Genomic DNA, 22,737 nt, shown 5'->3' on the forward strand with positions numbered 1-22,737 from the left:
ACTTTCATTGATCATGCTATGGACGATTATAAAAGTGTATTAAGTCGGGAGCCGTGGGCGGGGAAATTACTAGAATCGCAATCGTCTTCACTTTTGCGCCCTCACGTACTGATAATCAGCCCTCTTTTTTCGACACCAACGTACTTACAATCAGCCAGCTGTATCCTGTAGCTCTCGATCGATCTGTGCGTGGTTCACCTTTCCTAGTGGTTAAATAATATGACTACAGTACCCATCGTAGAAAGAAAGGTCTTTTTTAAAAAGGAGGATGACCCCGGCCTCTGCATTTGGGAGATGCATGCGACCACTTTATCGATTATTCTTGAGGACCTTACAAAGTATTGCAACAATATGCCTGAATCCGTCGTCTTGGCAATATATGCCACTACTCCTATCCATATGATGAAGGGGTGCTAGCTGGGCCAAATACCCAGACCACTCACCTAAGCCTATCATCAAAAGCCAGAAGCCCCAGCCGAGCCACGTACCGGGTCTGGGGCATAAACTGGTCTGACGCACTCACATGTGTCGTCGCCGCCATCTTCAGAGTAGATATTGAGGCTTCTACCTTGCCAGGTCACTCGGCCATCGACGCCACCATATGACGCCAGACAGCTACCTCCTCCTGCACGAGTCCATCACCACGCATCGGGCGCCGAGTCTCCACTGCGCCACGCCGCCAAGATCCGCCGTCATCAATGTGTAGGATGAAGCACCGCTCCATCAAAAAAGCCGCCCGCTGGTCCCTCGATCCCGTGCACGCCCCCAAGGAGGAAACGACACCAACGCGTCGCCGTCATCTGATCTACTGATCTGGAGCTTCTCCACGGCGATGCCTTCAAGAAGGTAATAACACAAAAGAGTGCCGCCAACGCCGGTCTTGGCATCAAGCCGAGAACTAGGTTTTCACCCGGATCCGCTCGAGGAACCTCCATCAAGCATCGTGTGCACGGGTCGCCGCCGATCTGAGCCGCCGCACATCGAGCAGGTCGCATTGGCCAAATCAGATCTGTCCGGAGGGCAAACCACACATGGCGCCGACCAACCACCAGGCCCTCCATGCCGCCACCGCCGATCCGAGGTCAGATGGTCCGTCGCCGCAGACCCGTCGCCGCCGCCGAACGCAGCCCAGTCCGCTGTCCGAAGCAGGGCCAGCCACCGCACCCGCCACCATTCGCCCTAGGCCGAGGCGGTCGTCGCACCGCCGCCGGTCAAGGCAGGCCCGCCACGCCACCAAGACCAGATCGGCCGTGCCACCACACGCTGCGGGGCTCCGCACCGCCCCCATGGCGTAGGAGAGAGGGAAGGCCCCCGCCACCGCCGTCAGCCTCTGGGCTATAGGCCGGCGGCGTCCTTCGGCGGCGGCAGAGGAAGGGATGGAAGAACGGGGAGCCCCCGGCGGCTAGGGTTGCGATCTCGCCTGAGTCGCCCAAGCGGGGGCGACACGGGCGGTGCGGAGAAGCCTCCAGAGATTACGATGCACGTACGTGCCCAGTTGAGAGTTTGAAGATGGGCACCGTTAAACTGTGGTGGCACGTACCGATCGAATGATTTACCGCGAATTAATTGGGCGATACGCAACGTACAGTTTTTGATTTGGTGAATGGTGAACGAGCTGCTCCGTCCCCCTCCTCGTGTAAAAGAAGAAATAGAGGATGGAACCGGCCGGCCGGACTCCTCTTTTCCTTTCAACCTGGATGATGGCTTCTCCTTTTACACTATCTATCTATGCCATACTAGCATTGACTCCTCTTTTTCAATTTTCCACACGAGTGGGTGATGCGTCTTGTTTTCTTTCTTGATACGGAAGCAGGCAATTGGCCGTTTCATCCACCAGGAGGAGGCGGGTACTCCTGGTAAGGCATTTCATCGGTGCCTTCCTTAGAGCATCTCCAATGGCTGCCCCATAACTGCCTCACGTGTTAAAAATCAGCGTTTTTGTGCGTCGGAGACAAAAAACAGCGTTCCAGCAGTCGTTGTAAAGTAGAGTGTGCTTAAAAAACTTTAGCGCACGGGTGTGCACGCGGGCTGCAGGGCTATAAATTTGAGGCGTCGGATTGTACGCGCGGGCTGCTGCAGATGAGGCCGCTGTATTGGGGCTCGTGTTTTTGTGCATCTCGAAAACCTCTTCGTCATTCCGCGCGCAAAAATACTATTTTGACGATGCAAATTTTTTTTAGCACACCGTGATACTGCGCGTCTGTTGGAGATGCTCTTACTGACAGCTCAATCCCCTTGGCAATAGCATGCGGTAGGTTCCAGTGCCGGAGTGTGTATCGATCGTGCACACGTGGAATTGATTTCCTTTCCAGCACGTACATGCCGGACTGCCGGAGGGTGAATTGAACCGGACCGGTCGGGCGGTCGGCCTATGTTCGTGCGCCGCCGATGGCAACACAGACACAGCCATGCGCTCCATGCATGTACGTAGAGCGCGCGCCCGTGCGTACACCGGCTGACGGCGGTTAGCTGGGGCCATTTTATATGCACGCGTCGCCGGGGCAGTCGAGCGGTCCACCGAGCAGCACGCCGTCGCGTTGCTTCTCATGTGCTCGCCATACCACACGTGACACCGACGTATCATGGTGTACACCAACCAACCACTGAGCTCACGGTCGCGCGCCGTTGCATCAAAGGTCCAAATCCGTAGACCATTTGGCCGGGCCCGTCACGTTGCCTGCCGGCGTGCCTCACCTCGCCGTGAAACGACTCGCGTGCGTCGACCTCGACGTCACACTGGCCGCTGACGATAGAGCTACCCATCAGTCCCGCATGGACGCGCACCTGGTGGTAGCGTCGCGGCGATTAGAGGATCCAAACGTGCCCTGATTAATCAGCCGTCCCGGCCGGCGCTGCACGCTAGCCCAGCCCCAGCCCCGCGATTGATCGATCGGCCCGGCCGGAACGACGTAGGTTCGCACGTGATCTTCCTTCCTTCCACCTCAACGGCTCCTGATTCCTTCGCTGTCGCACTTGGATTTGCCAGTCATGATCCTAGACTGGTTTGTTAATCAAGTACACATTATGGCTTCCTCCGGCCACCTCACTTACTTCACACCTCTCGCTTCACAAGCTCGTATTGGTGTTTCTTCTTTGCATTTCATCCCTACAAATGTCGTGGCAGTATAAAGAACGTCGGAAATACAAAACGCACCCACGTCCTATACCACACATACACGACCGCAAACACTGCAAACGAGCAAAATGCACGTCGCTGTCATCGGCCTTCTCTCATCAAAGCCGGCAAACCTTGTCGTAGACAATCAAAAAGTCATCGTGCCAAGCTCCGCAAGACTAGCGCACAATATCAACCGTCACAGATGAAGGGAAGAATAGATCAGAAGGATCCAATCTGTAAATACATGAAAACAGATTGTATCCAAGCAGATCCACCAAAGACCAGTGCCGCTAGAATCCCACAATGTCCGCCAGACACACGTCTTCACACGTCCTCCGACGACGCAAGATGCACCAGCGGGTGAAGGCTAAGCGTGGAGAACCTTATTCCATATTCAATGAATCACGACCGTCTCGCCTTCCTAAGTAGGCACAAACACTAATGAACCTTAAAAACACCTACAAATGGAGCAGGATTTGTCACGCGTCCATAGTCCTAAGGCCACACGAGACGAGGCAAAACGGCATCACAACCGACGGAAGGCAAGGAAAACCTCGCCTACGCACAAAATTGTAGTTGTCTTTTGTCGTCACCGCCCGTCTGTTCGTAACATAGTCTTGTTGGTTTAAAGATGTTTTCATAAAATATTGTATGGAATTTTCGTCCTTATAGTTCTTTCTTTGCAGAGTTATAAACGACTTTACTTTTTCTGAGAAGAAATAAGCAACTCCCCCCTCCCCTACAGAAAGTAATAACTAATTATTCCAATAAGATCATATGCTAAGGTTAGAAAAAATGTTCTCAAGGGCGAGGGAGTTTCGGTTGTCTTTATTGTAAAAAAAACTTCGCATTCCGAGTGATCTAAATCTTCCAAAATATATATGAGTATAGCAGAATGAGAGTAATGCTAAACCTTTTATTTTCTTTCTCAAAAAAAAAGAGTAATGCTAAACCTGTGTGATTTTTTTATATATGAGACTTACGAGGTGATGTGGAGGCCCACATTTGAAATCAGGGGTCCATGGTGAAAATGGGGAGGGAATGGTTAGTTGGATAAAGACATGTACGCCTGCAGATCCAGTCCGTAAATTAAACTCTTATTTGCCTCAAAAAAATTAAAGAAAAAGTTAAACTCTTATAAATTTATCATTTGTTCGATCCATTGCTAGACCAACATATCTATAATAGAGGGCCGGGGGCAAGTGCAATAGAGGAATGATGTCAAAGCGTAGAGAATGCCAAAAAATTTCAACATGGATAGGCGAACACAACTCGACATATGCTAATGGTAGCAATGAAGGTTGTTGGCCTTATAGAGTTAATCGTGCGCTGGAAGAGTAGCCGCCCAAAATGTTTGACCTTGTTAGGTACCCTATTACCCAATATCATCTCATCGTCGTCTTCATGTGGTGTGTAGGTGCCCTTACTGTAGAATGATTGAGCAGTTGACGAGGAACTAATCGTCAGTTTCATTGTTGCATTAAGAAATCACACAACAAAGATATTGACACAATCAGCTATGCAAGAGCAAACTGAAGCTATGTGATTTCAAAGGTTAAATTCCAACCCATTTCACATGATTAATGCAACAACCGCATTGGCGTTTCTAGGCCTCCTTTGGTTTATAGGATAGAAATATCATGAGAATAGGAAAACTATTGGAAATGTTATGACATGTATCTCAATTCCTACAGGAAAAGAGACGTTATTTGATTCATAGGAAAGAACTTTTTTATTGGGCCCAGGGTAATGTTTTTATTCCTCTGACATGTGAAAGATTAGTTTCTATCGTACATTGAAACAAGTAACCATTCCTACAAACCAAATGGCTTCAAAGTTTTTTTCCTACAAACTTCCTATCCTTTAGAATTTCTACAAAATTCCTATAAACCAAAGAGGCCCTAGAATGGCAGAAAAGGTTCAGGAAGGCATTTGTCAGACTAACCAAAGTGGGGAGTAACTTAGACCAGTAATATGTATATGTTACTAGTTTATGTTTACTATCTCTATAGTGGAGAATAGCATATGTGTGGTGTCATACAACATTTCATTTATTAGGTTATTGACTCATCTTGTTTTGGTATGTGTGATGTTACCCTTAGTATGAGTAACCAGCTATGTCACTCTATTCATCTCTCTCATCATAAAATCATTGCCACATAAACAAATTTGCTGAGTTGGCCTCTATGTTACTGCTGAAGTTACTCCCACTATGGACAGTCTCAAAGGTAAGCGGTGATGCTAAGATATAGCAAAACTTGTGATGTGTCATCTTTTGGTAGGACAAAGAAAATATGTTGAAGGGTTTGTTGTTTTGCAAATTAACGAGGGGTAGGTCCGTGGTAAGGCTAGGATGTTTTGGTTTTGTAGGTGGAATGAATTGACCCAAAGTGTGTCTAAGGCAAGAAGTAACTTGAAGAGGAAATAAGTGTGAGTATGCAGATAACAACATGGAAATTGAAATGTCTGGACACCCCCCACTCCCACCCTAAAAAATCTCCATATGAAAAAAACATGTTCCGTGCGATGTAATCGATATCTTTGGTCACATTAGTATGAAGCCTAAAGACCAAAATTTCATGTTTTTCTGCGGAAATCGACCCGACTCTTGGGAGCATATGCTCCTGCGCATAAAAAATGTTTTATGTAAATGTCAAAAAAGTTTGAAAACATACATGTTCTCATTGTCACACCCGAATTCTATGCTTAGCATTTTGAGCTATGCAAAAAAAGTCGAACTCCAAATGTTACACTTAATTTTGTTTATTTTTCACCGTCAAAGCACAGCTATCCCGTTTCGTAAGAAAATTTTCAAGCACACTTGTTACACTAACACTAACATCTACAAAAAAACAGAATTTTAAAATTTAATTACTATTGGTTTTGAATTTACTGTTCATCTGGGAGCATCTGCACCCCAGAGCCAAAACAGCCATCCTGTTTTTCAGTTCGCTCATTCAAAACAACTGTCAAATATTTGTGGCACTGCAGTGAGCCGGTGATTTAAAAATCCTATTACCCGCAACAAACACATTGATGATAATGTTAACCGTGCTCTGGAAGAAAAGCCAAGCAAAATGTTTGATCTCGTTAGGTACCCTATTGCCCAATATCATCCCATCATCACTTTCTTCATGGAGTGTGCAAGTGTCCTTAGTGGAGGATGATCGAGCCGTTGATGGGGAACCAGTTGTCACTCTCATTGTTGAACTTGGAAATCACACAACAAAGATATCGACACAATCAACTATGTGCAAGCAATTGATGTTATTAGACACATGATCAAGACAATAATTTCACTGATGTTTATAGAGTGGGAGAAAAGGTCCAGGAACGCATTTGTCAAGGGTAAGTGATGATGTCAAAGATCTAGCAAAACAAGGTGAAATGTCATTATTTGGCAGGACAAAGAAAATATGTTGAAGGGGTTTGCTGTTTTGCAAATAAATAAGGGGTAGGTGTGTGGTAAGGCTAGAAAGTTTTGGCGTTATAGGTGGAGTGAATTAATCCAAAGTGTGCCTAAGGCAAGAAGTATCTTGAAGAAAATTTATAGGAGTAAACAGCTTTCAACAAGCACATTCTAAATGCCTACCCCCCACTCTCACCCCCAAAAAAATCTCCATCTGAAAGACATGTTTCATGCAAGTACGCATTTCGCCAGTGCAAGATTCGCTTGCAAGATAGAAAAATCATGAGAGTAGGAAAACCATAGAAAATGTAATGACGTGTATCTCAATTCCTATAGGGAAAGATACATCATTTGATTCATAGGAAAAAACTTTTTCACTGGGTCTCAGGTAATGTTTTTTATTCCTTTGACATGTCAAAGATTGGTTTATATCGTACATTGACAGAAGTATCCATTCCTACATACCAAAGGGCTTCAAAGGATTTTTCCTACAAACTTCCTATCCTTTAGAATTTTTAGAAAATTCCTACAAACGAAAGGAGGCCCTAGAGTGGTAGAAAAGGTTCAGGAAGGCATTTGTCAAAGGTAAGCGGTGATGCTAAGATCTAGCAAAACATGTGTTGTGTCATTTTTTGGTAGGAGAAAGAAAGTATGTTGAAGGGTTTGTTGTTTTGCAAATTAATGAGGGGTAGGTGTGTGGTAAGGCTAGGACGTTTTGGTTTTGTAGGTGGAATGAATGACCCAAAGTGTGTCTAAGGCAAGAAGTAACTTGAAGAGAAAATAAGTATGAGTATGCAAATAACAACATGGAAATTTACATTGGTATCTTTGGTCACATTAGTATGAATCCTAAAGACCAAATTTTCATGTTTTCTGCACAAACCCAACCCGACTATTGGGAGCATATGCTCCTGCGCATCAATTTTTTTTATGTAAGTGTCAAAAACGTTTGAGAAAATAGATGTTCTCATTGTCAACACCCAAATTCTACGCTTAAGCATTTTGACCTATGCAAATAAAGTCGAACGCCAAATGTTACCTCCAATGTTACACTTAATTTTGTTTCTTTTTCACCGACGAAGCACATCTATCCCGTTTCGCATGAAAGTTTTCAAGCACACTTGTTACACTAACAACAACATCTTTTTTTTTTAGAATTTTCAAAATTCAATTACCATTTGTCTTGAATTTACTGTTCATCTGGGAGCATTTGCACCCCAGAGCCAAAACGGCCATCCCGTTTTTTAGTTCACTCATTCGAAACAATTGTCAAATATTTGTGGCACTATAGTGAATTCAAAATCCTATTACCCGCAACAAACACATTGATGATAGTGTTAACCATGCTCTGGAAGAGTAGCCAAGCAAAATGTTTGATCTCGTTAGGTACCCTATTGCTCAATATCATCCCATCATCGTTTTCTTCATGGAGTGTGTAAGTGTCTTTAGTGGAGGATGATCAAGCCGTTGATGAGGAACAAGTTGTCAATGTCATTGTTGAACTTGGAAATCGCACAACAAAGATATCGACACAATCAACTATGTACAAGCAGTTGAGATTAGTCGACACATGATTAAGACATAAACTACATTGACGTTTCTAGAGTGGGAGAAAAGGTCCAGGAAGGGATTTGTCAAGGGTAAGTGGTGATGTAAAAGATCTAGCAAAACAAGGTGATATGTCATTATTTGGCAGGACAAAGAAAATATGTTGAAGGGGTTTGCTGTTTTGCAAATAAATAAGGGGTAGGTGTGTGTAAGGCTAGAAAGTTTTGACGTTATAGGTGGAATGAATTAATCCAAAGTGTGCCTAAGGCAAGAAGTATCTTGAAGAAAATTTATAGGAGTAAAGAACTTTCAACCAACACATTTTAAATGCCCACCCCTCACTCTCACCCAAAAAAATTCTCCATCTGAAAGACATGTTCCACACAATTACGCATTTCACTCGTGCAGGCATTTGTAGCATAGAAAAAAGGCTGTCTAATTGCATCAATATCTTTGGTCACATTCGTAGGAAGCCTAAAGGCCAAAATTTCATGTTTTTTTGTTCATTCATTCCAAAAAACCGTTGGATATATTTTATGGCATCACGGTAAGCGAGTGAGTGCAAAACCCTATGACCCGCAACGAACACAGTTATGATAATTTTCACGAGGAATACAAAATCCAGTCACGGAGCCTCGTATCAGTACACCTCGCTCGTACTGACATAGTACACACATGAAAAGCATATGCATTTCTTTACTTTGATAGAAACAATTGAAACCAAAACACATGCATGCTTTTGTACTTGATTGAAAACTCATGGGCATTTTGCCGCAAAAAGAAAAGAAAACACATGCGCATTCTGCTATGATGGCTATGGAGGTCAATGGTCGATTCCCCCCTCAAAAACAAAAAGATTCCCCGGGGCATCTAAACTGTCGTCCTTAATCCACAATCATGATATCCATTTAAGGCGTTAATCGCCGCACATGCCGCGGGGCCCCACCACCCGACGGCCGCGTAATCGACTCCCCTCTGTCCCTACTTCGCCTACCCAAATTCTATGCTTAAGCATTTTGACCTATGCAAAAAAAAAATCGAACCTCAAATGTTACCTCCAATGTTAAACTTAATTTTGTTTCTTTTTCACCAACGAAGCACAACTATCCCGTTTTGCATGAAAATTTTCAAGTGTGCTTGTTATACTAACAATAACATCTAAAAAAAACAGAATTTTTGAATCTAAGTATTTGTTTTGAATGTACTGTTCATCTGGGAGCATTTGCACCCCAGAGCCAAAACGGCCACCCTGTTTTTCAGTTCGCTCATTCAAAACAACTGTCATATATTTGTGGCGCTGCAGTGAGCCGGTGAGTTCAAAATCCTATTACCCGCGACAAACACATTGATGATAATGTTAACCGTTCTCTGGAAGAGAAGCCAAGCAAAATGTTTGATCTTGTTAGGTACCCTATTGCCCAATATCATCCCATCGTCGTTTTCTTCATGGGAGTGTGTAAGTGTCCTTAGTGGAGGATGATCTCGAGCCGTTGATGAGGAACCAGATGTCATTGTCATTATTGAACTTGGAAATCACACAACAAAGATATCGACACAATCAACTATGTACAAGCAGTTGAGGTTAATTGACACATGATTAAGACAAGAATTACATTGACGTTTCTAGAGTGGGAGAAAAGGTCCAGGAAGGCATTTGGCAAGGGTAAGTGGTGATGTCAATGATCTAGCAAAAGAAGGTGATATGTCATTATTTGGCAGGACAAAGAAAATATGTTGAAGGGGTTTGCTGTTTGCAAATAAATAAGGGGTAGGTGTGTGGTAACACTAGAAAGTTTTGGCGTTATAGGTGGAATGAATTAATCCAAAGTGTGCCTAAGGCAAGAAGTATATTGAAGAAAATTTATAGGAGTAAACAACTTTCAACCAGCACATTTTAAATGCCCACCCCCCACTCTCACCCAAAAAAAAATCTCCATCTGAAAGACATGTTCCACACAATTACGCATTTCACCGGTGCAGGCGTTTGTAGCATAGAAAAAACAGGCCGTCTAATTGCATCAATATCTTTGGTCACATTTGTAGGAAGCCTAAAGGCCAAAATTTCGTGTTTTTTAGTTCATTCATTCCAAAAAACCGTTGGATATATTTTATGGCATCACGGTAAGCGAGTGAGTTCAAAACCCTATGACCCGCAACGAACACAATCATGATAATTTTCACGAGGAATACAAAATTCAGTCACGGAGCCTCGTATCAGTACACCTCGCTCGTACTGACATAGTACACACATGAAAAGCATATGCATTTCTTTACTTGGATAGAAACAATAGAAACCAAAACACATGCATGTTTTTGTACTTGATTGAAAACGCATGGGCATTTTGCCGCAAAAAGAAAAGAAAACACATGCGCATTTTGTTATGATGGCTATGGAGGTCAATGGTCGATTCCCCCTCAAAAACAAAGAAAAAAGATTCTCCAGGGCATCTAAACCGTTGTCCTTAATCCACAATCATGATATCCGTTTAAGGCGTTAATCACCGCACATGCCGCGGGGTCCCACCAGCCGACGGCCGTGTAATCGACTCCCCTCTGTCCCTACTTCGCCTACCCAAATTCTATGCTTAAGCATCTTGACCTATGCAAAAAAAAGTCGAACCCCAAATGTTACCTCCAATGTTAAACTTAATTTTGTTTCTTTTTCACCAACGAAGCACAACTATCCTGTTTTGCATGAAAATTTTCAAGTGTGCTTGTTAACTAACATTAACATCTACAAAAAAAATCAGAATTTTTAAATCTAAGTATTTGTTTTGAATTTACTGTTCATCTGGGAGCATTTGCACCCCAGAGCCAAAACGGCCACCCCGTTTTTCAGTTCGCTCATTCAAAACAACTGTCATATATTTGTGGCACTGCAGTGAGCCGGTGAGTTCAAAATCCTATTACCCGCGACAAACACATTGATGATAATATCAACCGTTCTCTGAAAGAGAAGCCAAGCAAAATGTTTGATCTCATTAGGTCCCCTATTGCCCAATATCATCCCATCGTTGTTTTCTTCATGGAGTGTGTAAGTGTCCTTAGTGGAGGATGATCTCGAGCCGTTAACGAGGAACCATATGTCATTGTCATTGTTGAACTTGGAAATCACACAACAAAGATATCGACACAATCAATTATGTACAAGCGGTCGAGGTTAATCAACACATGATTAAGAGAAAAATTACACTTACGTTTCTAGAGTGGGAGAAAAAGTCCAGGAAAGCATTTGTCAAGGGTAAGTGGTGATGTCAATGATCTAGCAAAACAACGTGATATGTCATTATTTGGCAGGACAAAGAAAATATGTTGAAGGGGTTTGCTGTTTGCAAATAAATAAGGGGTAGGTGTGTGGTAACGCTAGAAAGTTTTGGCGTTATAGGTGGAATGAATTAATCCAAAGTGTGCGAAAGGCAAGAAGTATGTTGAAGAAAATTTATTGGAGTAAACAACTTTCAACAAGCACATTCTAAATGCCTACCCCCCACTCTCACTCCAAAAAGAATCTCCATCTGAAAGACATGTTCCACGCAATTACGCATTTCACCGGTGCAAGATTCGTTTGTAGCATAGAAAAAGGGCTGTCTAATTGCATGAATATCTCTGGTCACATTTCTATAGGAAGCCTAAAGGCCAAAATTTCGTGTGTTTTTTTAGAGTACAAATTTCGTGTTTTTCAGTTCATTCATTCCAAAAAAACGCCGGATTTTTTGTGGCACCACGGTGAGCCGGTGAGTTAAAAAACCCTATGACCGGCAACAAACACATCCATGATAATGTTCACGAGGAATACAAAATCCAGTCACGGATGCATGCATGTTTTTGTACTTGATTGAAAACACATGCGCATTTTGCTATCATGGCCATGGAGGTCAATGGTCGATTCCCCCTCATCAAAGAACAAAGAAAAAAGATTCCCCAGGGCATCTAAACCGTCGTCGTAATCCACAACCATGATATCCGTTTAAGGCGTTAATCACCGCACATGCCGCGGGGCCCCACCCCCCGGACGCGCGCGTGATCGACTCCCCTCTCCCCCCACTCCGCCCACCGCACGGTCCACGCCGCGGCACTGACTGACGCGTGGCCCACCGCCACTCCCGTCGCTCAGCCGGTCAGGCGGGACGGGGACGGGGCTGACAGCTAGCCGGTGAGAAAAAAAGGCGAGGCCGGCCACCTTCCTCCGCGGAACGGACCACGGCGGGAGATACCCCGACCCCACTGGCCGGTGGCTCCGCGCTAGGGCGCGGCCCCACCCCGCCCGTCCTCTTTTTCACCGCGCGGCGCGATTCAAAACTGACCGCACGCACGCACGCACGCTCCTTCCTCCCCCCACCGGCGTGCCGACGCCCCACCCAGCCCGGGCCCGCGAGTCATCGAGACGGGCCGCACCGGGGGCCCCACATGTCATCGAGTAGTGGTGGTTCTGTTGGGGAGGTGGGTCCCGCGCTTCACTGGCTCACTCTCACTCTCACTCGCTCACTGGCTCACACTCCCTTCTTTTTCTCTCTCGCATTTCATTTCCCTTTTTCTTTTCTTGCTGTCGCCGTCACCTCACCTCACCTTGCTGCTGCTGCTACCACACTACCAGCCAGAGCCAGAGCCAGTGCCAGTGCCCAACTCCTCGGCCTCCTCTCCCTGGAATGGAGGCGTAGGAGGGCGTCCGAGCCAGACAGACGGAGAGCGGGAGCTAGGGTTCCGCCCGCGCAGCATCCTCCTCCGGTGAGTGACCCAGCCGTCGCTCCCCAGATCCGTCTGCCCCCCGCCGCCCCCTAGATCTGCGCCGCTTGCCGCTCCAGGGCGCTGCTTCGAGCGTTTTTCCGGCCGGGTCCGAGGCTCCCGGCGCCGCATTCGGCGGTGGAGTTCACCGTGAACTGTTCCAACTGCGGATCTCCTCGCCCCCTCTCCTCTTCCGTGCCTCGTTTGATCCGTTTCTATTTCTTTTTCTTTTCTTTTTTGAAATTAGTTGCCGTGGTTGCTTTCACTGTCACAGTGCTCATGATCTTGGGGGTTTGGGGTGGATGCTGCGGGTTCTGGCGCTTTTTCTCTGCGTAACAATTATCTGCAGTGTAGATCTGCGCACTGACGTGTCCGGCGGTTCGGCTGCAGGGTCCGAGACCTCCGGCGGGCGGCGGGCTAGGAGGCGGCTCCGATGGGGAAGTCCCCGGCCAAGTGGCTCAAGTCCGTGCTCTTCGGGAAGAAGACCTCCAGGTCTGGCTCCGCCAAGGCCAAGGATTTATCGGTATGTTAATACTTGGATTGGAGGTGAAAATTGAATTTTCCGAGGAATCTGTGGAATTGCCAGCTATGTGATTGCACCTGGAGAGCAGAGATCTGCTCACTGCAACTGATGCTTTTGTTGTTTTTCGTGCGTAGAAGGCCGGGAGCAACAGAGGGTATGTTGCTGGTGGGAAGGAGCCCGGGTTCTCGGAGAGCTCCCCTGTGATCTCCGAGCCGGTGCTCGTTACACCGCGCAACAATGACGCCGTGCCGGAGGTGGGGAAGGGTGAGAATTCCAGCTCGCAAGGCGAAGCGGCGGTGCAGCACGAGGTGAACCATGATTTGGAGAAGCAGAGCACTGCCGGTTCTGATGTGCTGTCCAATGACCCGGAGCGGCTGAAGGAAGAACAAGCAGCCGTTAAGGCCCAAGCCGCCTTCCGAGGCTACCTGGTAATGCTTATCTTGATGTTGAAATTTCTTCTGCTAAAATGATCAAAAAAAGGGCAAAAATTATTGTGTCACACCTCTGTGATATTATTCATGATTTAATAGTGTTCCTATTCATTTCAGTTCCTGCATACACACATGATCATTTCACCCTCTTAATGTTCTTATTAAGCTGCTACAAAAGAAATTTTTGCCATAGCCATTTGGGTTGTTTTGCTTTACAACCATGCTGATTTTGGCATCACATTGGTCCAGGCACGTCGGGCTTTCCGTGCATTGAAAGGAATCATACGACTTCAGGCGCTGATTCGTGGCCATCTTGTAAGGAGGCAAGCTGCTTCAACTCTCCGTGCTACATGGTTGATTGTGAAGTTCCAAGCTATTGTTCGTGGTAGAAATGTCAGACTCTCTAGTGATGCAATTCAATTCAGTTGGAAGCTTGCCGAGCAGAAGTCTGTGGTAAATTCCTTGCTCATTCTAGTTCATCCAATCCTGATATATTGTTCATCGTGAGAGCAAACGAATGCTCCTTTTTATCTGTACAAACTTTATAATCTTATCAAATATGGATGCTCATGGTTTTATTAGTATGTGTTATGTCGAGGAATGCAAGATGTGAGATACGGTTAAGCTAAAACAAGAAATAATAAGTTTTCATTAAGGCCGTTAAAGCCATGTAAGGCCACTTTGTACTTAGTTGACAGATTGGCATGATTCTCCTTCAAGGGTCATGAGGATTTTGTAACTTGTTTGCATACAAATGTTAATTCAGCTCATGGGATCATTGTAGTTCAATTGGAATAAAGTTTCTGTATTTTTTTTTTCACATTAGATATCTTTATAGTTGAGTGACGATGATTTGTAAAGACAATATGGTTGGTGTTTAACCTACATACTATTCAGTTGTAACTGGACTAAGGGACTTTGTTATGTTTTTTTTTGCCGGGATCAGCACAAAAACAATTCTCTTTATTGCGATTGCATTGAAGATAAAGCTATAATTCTGTGTACATTGAACATTAGGATCATTAGGATAAAGCTATTCAGTTGACATGGATGTTTCTGTATATTTCTAAATGCCTGCCCCTTCTGGTTCAGTTTAACCAAACAATAACACTACAATGTCAATTGTGAACATTGTGGCCAGATTCTTGGATTTTTTAATGCTTTCATCTTCATTTGTATGTAATGTTGATGAAAACTGAAAAGATTGCATGTATGATCCTATATTTGGTATCTTCACCAAAATTGCAAATACACAATTCTTGCCTTTCCTCTAAAAAAACAATTCTTGCCTTTTCTCAGGGTGCTAAACCAGATGCATGGAGGGAGAGGTTAGCTTCAAATGCATTTGCCCGTAAGGTATACATGTTCAAACTCTATATATAGTTATTTGAGGGCATGGATATACAAAACAAATTATCCTCACCTGTTGTCTGGTCTTTGTGCTCGTTCATTGACCAAATACATGCGATCCTCTCATCTAGCTCTTTTGCTGTCTGTCTGCAAATTAACCTTTTTCTTTGTTTATGTTGTAGCTTCTGGCTTCACCGATTCTGGTAGAGGCTCTTCACTTTCAGTATGACGAGAGGGATCCTAATTCAGCCTTCAACTGGTTAGAGAGATGGACCATAAGCCGTGTCTGGAAACCTGTTTACCAAACAAAGAGGAATGCTATTGCTGATGCCAAACCGCAGACAAAGAGGGCCAGTTACGCTATGGAAACAGAGTCAGGGAAATTGAAACGCAATGCTCGGAAGAGTTCTGCAATGTCAGTTGAGCCCACTCCTCCGACAAACATGCCGTTGGAAACTGAAAAAACAAGAAGGAACCCAAGGAAATTCACTAGCACTCCTGCTGATTCAGTGCCTGATAGCCAATTAACTGAACTTGAGAAGGTTAAGCGCAGCCTTCGGAAGGTAACTAATTCCATGGCCGAAGCCTCAAAGGTATCTAGCCCTGCAACTGATACCCCTGACCACCCAGAGATCCAATGTGAGAAACCACAACGTACTGCACAGGAAGTCCCAGTTTATCCTGAGATTCAAGAACCTCACCATGATGATCTGTTGGAAAATGCGAAGGTGGATATCTTTGTACCTGATCTCAAACCTGAAGTGGAAGTTACTCCATATGCAGTCACAAGTGAAGAAAAACTTGATGAGCCGACCGTTGTTGCTACAGCAGCTGAAGTTATGCCCCTGCAAGACATTGACAATGAAGAAAATGCTTTGGTGAATGATGCGGAGCAGAGATCCAGAGAAGAACCTCTCTCCGCCGAAAGCCTTAAAGGTGGTAACAGGAGGTCTTCGTTCTCAACGAAGCCAGAATATCCAGAGAACGGCTCCAAAAACTCTCCAGCTGTGCCCAGCTACATGGCTGCAACAAAATCTGCAAAGGCGAAGCTGCGGGGACAGATATCACCTAGACTTAGCGCTGATTCAGCAGAAAAAACTGTCTACACACGCCGCCATTCCCTTCCTTCCCCTGCCAATGGTAAGCAGAACTCGCACTCGCCGCGTACACAAAGGCCAATCCATCCTGGTACCAAAGAGGGAGCGAAAGTCGACAAGTCTATGCTGTCATCAAGAGACGCAGCCGGTAAGTAGTAGAGGATCATTGAATACTCGTGTTTACATTAGTAAGACTGTTTGATGACTTGTCAGACTTTCTTACCTTCAGTACACATAGTATGTTTTTGCCTACTTCAAAGTAACTTTTGTAATTGATAATTAGGTTGTTGGTAGAAGCCAAATTATTGTTATATACGTACATCATATTCTGTCTTCTTTGTTTGCTATAAAAATTGAGATAAACTGTTCCATGCCCCAACTGTATGAAAGTCATATATCCTTTTTATTAGGTTCCACAAAAGTAATCAGATAATTGACTTGTATTATCTTTATTTAGTTCCACTATAAATAACCAGATAAATGAACTGAGCTGTTCCCTAAGATCACTTGGAGCTTTCTTGCACAAACACACTGGCATCCATGAATAGCATATGAGCCAATTTTCTGAACCGGGCAAAGGTTCCAAGAAATAAGCAAAAATCATTTTTTTTTTGCTGCTGCATTTAAACAGTATTTGCTACAGATAGTTGGATTGTAGTATTTGTGTATCATATTTGCCACTTGAGCTCAACTCGCCTTGTTCTAACACTGAATCCTGTGCAGAGAGACCGATGAAAGCCGAATGGAGACGGTGAAGACGCGGATCCTCTGTTCCATTTGAGTAGCGTGGCGACGGACGTTTGGGTGGACGGCAGCTTGCTCCTCTGATTGTTTTGCTTCTGATGTAAAAAATGTTCTCTCTGGTCTGCTGCCGCGACATCAAGGGGACCTGCTTAATTTGTTGTGGTGTTGCCTACCTGGTGCCTGAGTTTGACTTATTTTTATAGGGTTTTGCGACGGTCGTGCCGCCTTTGGCTTGTGTCTTGTATAGCTGAAGTTTGTTCCCCAGTTTGTTTTGGTTCGCCTTTGAGATACCGTGCGTTGTTAAGTGAGATCGAGAGACAGACAGAGATGCTGATGTTAGTGAGTACCGGTCGTGCTGCCTTTGGCTGTTTGGTTGGTTGGTTGGTTTATCCCTGATGCGTTTTCTTAGCTGACAGTGAGTGTGATCCATGACATAATTTGGTTATCCATCCCCTTGTTTTCCCAGCTGCATTTCTTTTGTCAGTGATGATTTCCTTGTCATAGTAATATTTCCTTGTGACCGTCATTAGCTGTGAAATCATCTGTTAACATTTTTTTTGAGGGAGAGCAGAGTGTCCAACTTCGTTAGCCTGAACATTTTTTCTGCAGCTTAACCCTAGTATGAAGCGTGTTTTCTCAAGACATGTCTCTGGTGAGGTGAAGCAAAAATCACCGCCGTAAAATGACCCAGTTTAGCTGGAGCAACTCCAACGCTTGGACCCATTTTTGGCGCAGACAAAAGATTGTTATTTTGTCCGCTTGGACCCATTTTTAGCTGGAGCAACTCCTAACGCATAGACGCATTCCCATTTTCTGTCTGTTTTGTCTGCTTGGACCCATTTTTTGACGCAAATTTGGGTTGGATGCGGACACAAAACGGATGTTTTCTGTGTTCTCCCTGCCGGTGTTCGTTGCGCGCAGGTGCCTGGGCAGCCGGACAGCCTACGCTCATATCCGTAGGCGTTGGCAGGCAGGTGGCGCTCGTCCCCGCTGGTAGTCTCTTGTTTTTTTTAAAGAAAAATGAAATGGGCCGTTGTTCGTTGCGCGCAGGTGCCTGGGCAGCCGGGCAGCCTACGCTCATATCCGTAGGTGTTGGCAGGCAGGTGGCGCTCGTCCCCGCTGGTAGTCTCTTGTTTTTTTAAAGAAAAATGAAATGGGCCGTTGTTCGTTGAGCGCAGGTGCCTGGGCAGCCGGGCAGCCTACGCTCATATCCGTAGGCGTTGGCAGGCAGGTGGCGCTCGTCCCCGCTGGTAGTCTCTTGTTTCTTTTTTAAAAGAAAAATGAAATGGGCCGTTCGCGTTGGATGCAGAAACCATGTGCGCTATCCATTTTGCCGACCTAAACGGACAAAACACAGGAAAAAACAGACAAGATTTGGATTGTTACATTGGAGTTGCCTTAAGTTATCTGAAAATTGAATTCAGGCGGTTGATTTGTTTTCGAAGGAAGGGGAGAAATATTGGAGTTGCCCTAAGTTGTCTGAAAATTGAGTTCAGGCGGTTGATTTGTTTTCGAAGGAAGGGGAGAAATATTGGAGTTTTCCTAAGTTGTCTGAAAATTGAATTCAGGTGGTTGATTTGTTTTCGAAGGAAGGGGAGACATAAGGAGGCACATCAGAGCATCGAGGATGGTGCCGAGAGGGGTATATCATGCCCGACCACACCAGTAAGGCCTTGGTCAGGAATGAGCCGTAGCCGGCAGCGAGCTTGCGAACGTGAGTTCAAAGGTTGACGTTTTGGGGATGTGGGGGGTGCATGTCGGTGCACTTTTTAGAGGGATGGCGTCAACACGACAATGGGCGGCGGTGAGCGAAGTGTAGGGCAGAGCAGCGACGATGGTGCAGGAGTGCCGTTGTCCGCGGACGATGGAGGCATGCGGGTGATGAGTGGAGGAGGAAGGTGGAATAAGCCATCTAGCCGTTTGCTTTATATTGGACAGTTCAGAAAAATTGGATTGGCCTATTTTGCATTTCTTTGAGAAACACCTGTAGTATTTTTTTCCTAGTCAGATTGACTCTGGCCAGGCCCAAAAGGACCATCTTTCTGCCCAAGAAACGGAGGAGAATGGACACCGGTACAACGTTCACCAACCGGCCGCATATTCCTCTCCCCAACAACACGAGACATTTTTCTAAAAAAAAAACCCAAAACACGAGGCTCATCGCGTCAGTCATCCGCGTACGGCCGCCTCATCTTTTTCTTGAAGAAAAAGAAGGTCGCCAGCGATAATCTCGACCCGGCCCGCGGCAGATCCGGGCCGTCCGTCTCGGCCCCCACGGGCCTGCCGATAAAACCAGAGCCCTCCGTCCCATTCATCATCCCTCCCTTCCTCACGGTCTCCGCCCCCCAAATCGCATTCCTCTCCTCGCCGCCGTCCGCCGCCGCTCGCTCGCCATGGACGCCGCCAAGCCCGCCCCGGCCCCCGCCCGCCCCGCCGGCCCCGGGCTCTACGCCGACATCGGCAAGAAGGCCAGAGGTCGGCGCCCCTTCTCTTCCCGGGTCGACCTTCGATTAGGTAGCTTCGGTGATTGTTTGATTTGCTGACGCTTGTTTCTCCTCGGGCGGGATCTGCAGATCTCCTCAACAGGGACTACACCACGGGCCAGAAGTTCACCTTCACCACCACCGCCGCCAACGGAGCTGTGAGTGCCTCCCTTCTGTTCATTCTCAGTCCTATGCTACAGCCTGTCCTGTTGCTCGCTTCGGTTGCGGCAGCGTTTAGGCGGATAGTGGGTTAGGGTTTAGGGTGGACTCGGGAATGGTCTGGTTTTGCTTGCCGAGACGCGATTCATTTTGGGATTGTTCGTGGTTTCCATAGCTAGTCCCCTGTATTAGATTCGTGTTTACATGTGGTGCGACTGGTAACCGGATTTGCCTGTTTATGTGTTGCTGTTGTCTGGGTTTGGGTTTAGTGTGTAGCAGCCCTTCTGAATCATGGCTGTAACAGGGCTTTGTTCGTTTGTCAGGTCCCACTCAAGGTTTTGGTGTTTAGAGTGGATTGGGCTGTCCTATGACTTCCTAGTTGACACTATGCTTGCAGTGTTTTGGAGGCTAATGCACTTTTGGTGCATCTCCAATTTAAGTTTTTAGATGTTTAGCCTTTGCATGTATTCCCTCGGTACACTAATGTAAGACGTTTTTGCAGTTCTAGTGGCATATTAATTCTGTTCCATCGTTGCCTGGCTGGTATTACCAATGTCAGTTGGTTTTGCGTTTGCTCACATGAAGTGACATGATTGTCCTAGTACACGCATGACTATCTAGGAAGTTTTTTCTATTGGATTGACATGTAACTTCAGTTTCTGTATATCTGATGAAGTTGCCCTGGTTGTAAAAATCTCTTGTGACATGCCGTTGGTTCCTGTTCTACTTGATTTGCTAATGCCATTTCATTCCAAACATGATACACTCCGGATTTTGTTTTAAACAAGTTGTATGTGTCTGTGAGCAGACTTGATTCATTCAGCAATAAGTCTTGTGTTGAAATAGTATCTATTACTCCTTACAATTTATTTGCTTGGGTTAGAAGCTGTATACTTCTTGTTGAATTTTACCAACCGGTATTCAGTGAATTTATTCTGGTTACCTGATGCATGCCTAGAATGTGCCTTTTCAATTTTATTTATAGCTTTTGTAGATTAAAATCTTCTGTGTTATTGGTTCTACCACTGTGGTGTGTTTGATCATGGGTCACTGACTATGTTGTTTAAGGATTATTATATCCTGATGGGCACTGAGCTAAGATGGTCTCAGTTATGTTTTCGTGGAGCTACACCTAGCATGACCTAAACCAGAGAATTAATTACGTTATTGTATTATATTATTTTCCGAGTCACTCTCTTGAATAAAGAAATTTGCATACTGTATTGTTGCAATGGTATGCTAAGTTATGGCCATTTTGTTTTCTTGCTAATTATGGCTGCAAGCACAATCTTTGTCATTGTTTCTAAACAAATATGTAGTGCTGTGCTTGAAAACCTTTATAGTGTTGCACTAACTCTTGTTTTCATCTTCCTAGACAATTACTAGTTCGAGCACAAAGAAAAATGAAGCTATCGTGGCTGACCTCCAGACCCAGGTGAAGATCAAGAATTTCACAGTGGATGTGAAAGCAACTTCGGACTCAAGTGTAAGTTCTTTTCTTCTCCCTTTGTACTTGTTACTTGCCTAATACTTGTCTTTCATTTATGTTTGCTTCTCCTGAAATCAGAGGCCCCAGTTTCTGTATCAGTTACACTAGTTTTTCCCTTATACCAGGTTGTAACTACAATCACTGTTCCTGAGCTGTACACACCGGGCTTGAAGGGAGTTCTTTCTCTTCCTTTCCCCTACCAGAAGTCTACCCCTGGGAAGGTATTATCACCTTTACTTTTGTATCTTGAGTGTTGAACTATCTTTTTGATCTCCTCTTAGTGTCCATCTAGGAATATTACCAATTATCATTTTTGTAGCTTGATAGATATTTAGAAGTTAATCTGAATTCTCGTGGTTTCAGGCTGAACTCCAGTACTTGCATCCCCATCTTGGCATCAACGGCAGTGTTGGCCTGAATTCAAACCCTCTTGTTAACTTTTCTGGTGTCATTGGGACTAAGGCTTTTGCTTTTGGTGTTGATGTTGCATTTGACACTGCCTCTGGTGACTTCACCAAGTACAATGCTGGACTGAGCCACACTAATCAAGATCTTACTGCTTCGTTGAATCTGTAAGTTGTTTCTTCCAGTGCTTTGGTGTATTTCTGGTCTTAACACGTCGTTTACATTCTACAATTCCCAATTGCCCTTAGCAGACTTTCTTGTTAGCTTCTGAATCCGATTATTTTATTGCTGAAGGAGGGTCAAAGGGCTCTCGTTTCCGTCTTTGCATGATCTTCTGCATGATGTAACACTAATTTGGCCTATAGAGTATTCATAAATGTGGTACTTATGGTGTTTAATTATCAATTTCAGGAACAACAAGGCAAACACCCTGGCTGCTTCCTACTACCACCAGGTGCAGCGCACCACTGCTGTGGGAGCAGAGATCGCTCACAGCTTCTCGAGCAACGAGAACACCATCACCGTCGGGACGCAGCACGAGCTGGACCCCCTGACGACCGTGAAGGGGCGCTACAACAACTTCGGCATCGCAAGTGCGCTCATCCAGCACGCGTGGAGGCCCAAGTCTCTCATCACCTTCTCCACCGAGGTTGACACCAAGGCCATTGAGAAGAGCCCCAAGTTCGGGCTGGCCCTGTCACTCAAGCCCTGATGTGGGATTCGTGGGTGCGTTAGGATGCTAGCATTTTGGTACCATCAGCTCTTGGTCCAGCGAACAAAGCTTGGACAGACAGAACTTGTAATGCCCAACTTTGGTGACGCGACAAACTTATGTCGTTTTTTAGCCTGTTCTACCTGAGGGGGTTTTCTACCCTGTTGATCTGTGCTACTGGTCGTTATGCACGGGCGTATTGCGAATTTGCGATGTCGTGAAATCTGAATGCCACTTGGATGTGCCATGTGTTTGTGTTTGCTTTGTTATGCAAAATGCTTCCCAGAAAAATCACAACGCAAGTAAACAATCTGACAAATCACTTTTGCTTATGGTTTGCTCTCGGACCCACATTTGCCAGATGCAATCAACCATCGAGTTCTGGCGCCCTTTGAATTTTGGGCTAATTAGATACTCCTGATTCATATTAATTGATGCTGCGTTTGTGCAACTTTGTACCAAAGCAGTCAATTAATATGAATTGGAGGGAGTAATTTAATTTTAATAGGGAGCCACAGGCTGCTAGAAAGAATGTAGTACTTGGCAA

General features: G+C 45.3%; 2 protein-coding genes across 3 annotated transcripts; both read left to right on the forward strand.

Moving 5' to 3' along the window:
• Positions 1 to 12,564: 12,564 nt before the first annotated feature.
• Positions 12,565 to 17,413, forward strand: LOC123182799 (protein IQ-DOMAIN 31). 2 transcript variants are annotated; one of them, XM_044595465.1, is made up of 7 exons: positions 12,565 to 12,800; positions 13,188 to 13,320; positions 13,455 to 13,748; positions 14,001 to 14,204; positions 15,051 to 15,107; positions 15,284 to 16,346; positions 16,922 to 17,413. In XM_044595465.1, exons 2-7 carry the CDS (start codon positions 13,231 to 13,233, stop codon positions 16,951 to 16,953), a joined length of 1,740 nt encoding a protein of 579 aa, XP_044451400.1. In that variant the 5' UTR covers positions 12,565 to 12,800; positions 13,188 to 13,230; the 3' UTR covers positions 16,954 to 17,413. The 2 variants fall into 2 exon arrangements, with proteins under 2 accessions (XP_044451400.1, XP_044451401.1); XM_044595466.1 differs by having other exon boundaries at positions 13,458 to 13,748.
• Positions 17,414 to 19,252: 1,839 nt separating this feature from the next.
• Positions 19,253 to 22,437, forward strand: LOC123182800 (mitochondrial outer membrane protein porin 2). Its single transcript, XM_044595467.1, has 6 exons — positions 19,253 to 19,417; positions 19,516 to 19,583; positions 20,960 to 21,070; positions 21,199 to 21,294; positions 21,437 to 21,645; positions 21,890 to 22,437. The coding sequence occupies exons 1-6, from the start codon at positions 19,336 to 19,338 to the stop codon at positions 22,188 to 22,190; spliced, it is 867 nt and encodes a 288-aa protein (XP_044451402.1). The 5' UTR covers positions 19,253 to 19,335; the 3' UTR covers positions 22,191 to 22,437.
• Positions 22,438 to 22,737: the final 300 nt, after the last annotated feature.

Source organism: Triticum aestivum, chromosome 1D, assembly GCF_018294505.1.
Source record: "Triticum aestivum cultivar Chinese Spring chromosome 1D, IWGSC CS RefSeq v2.1, whole genome shotgun sequence".
NCBI classification, from domain to species: Eukaryota; Viridiplantae; Streptophyta; class Magnoliopsida; order Poales; family Poaceae; genus Triticum; species Triticum aestivum.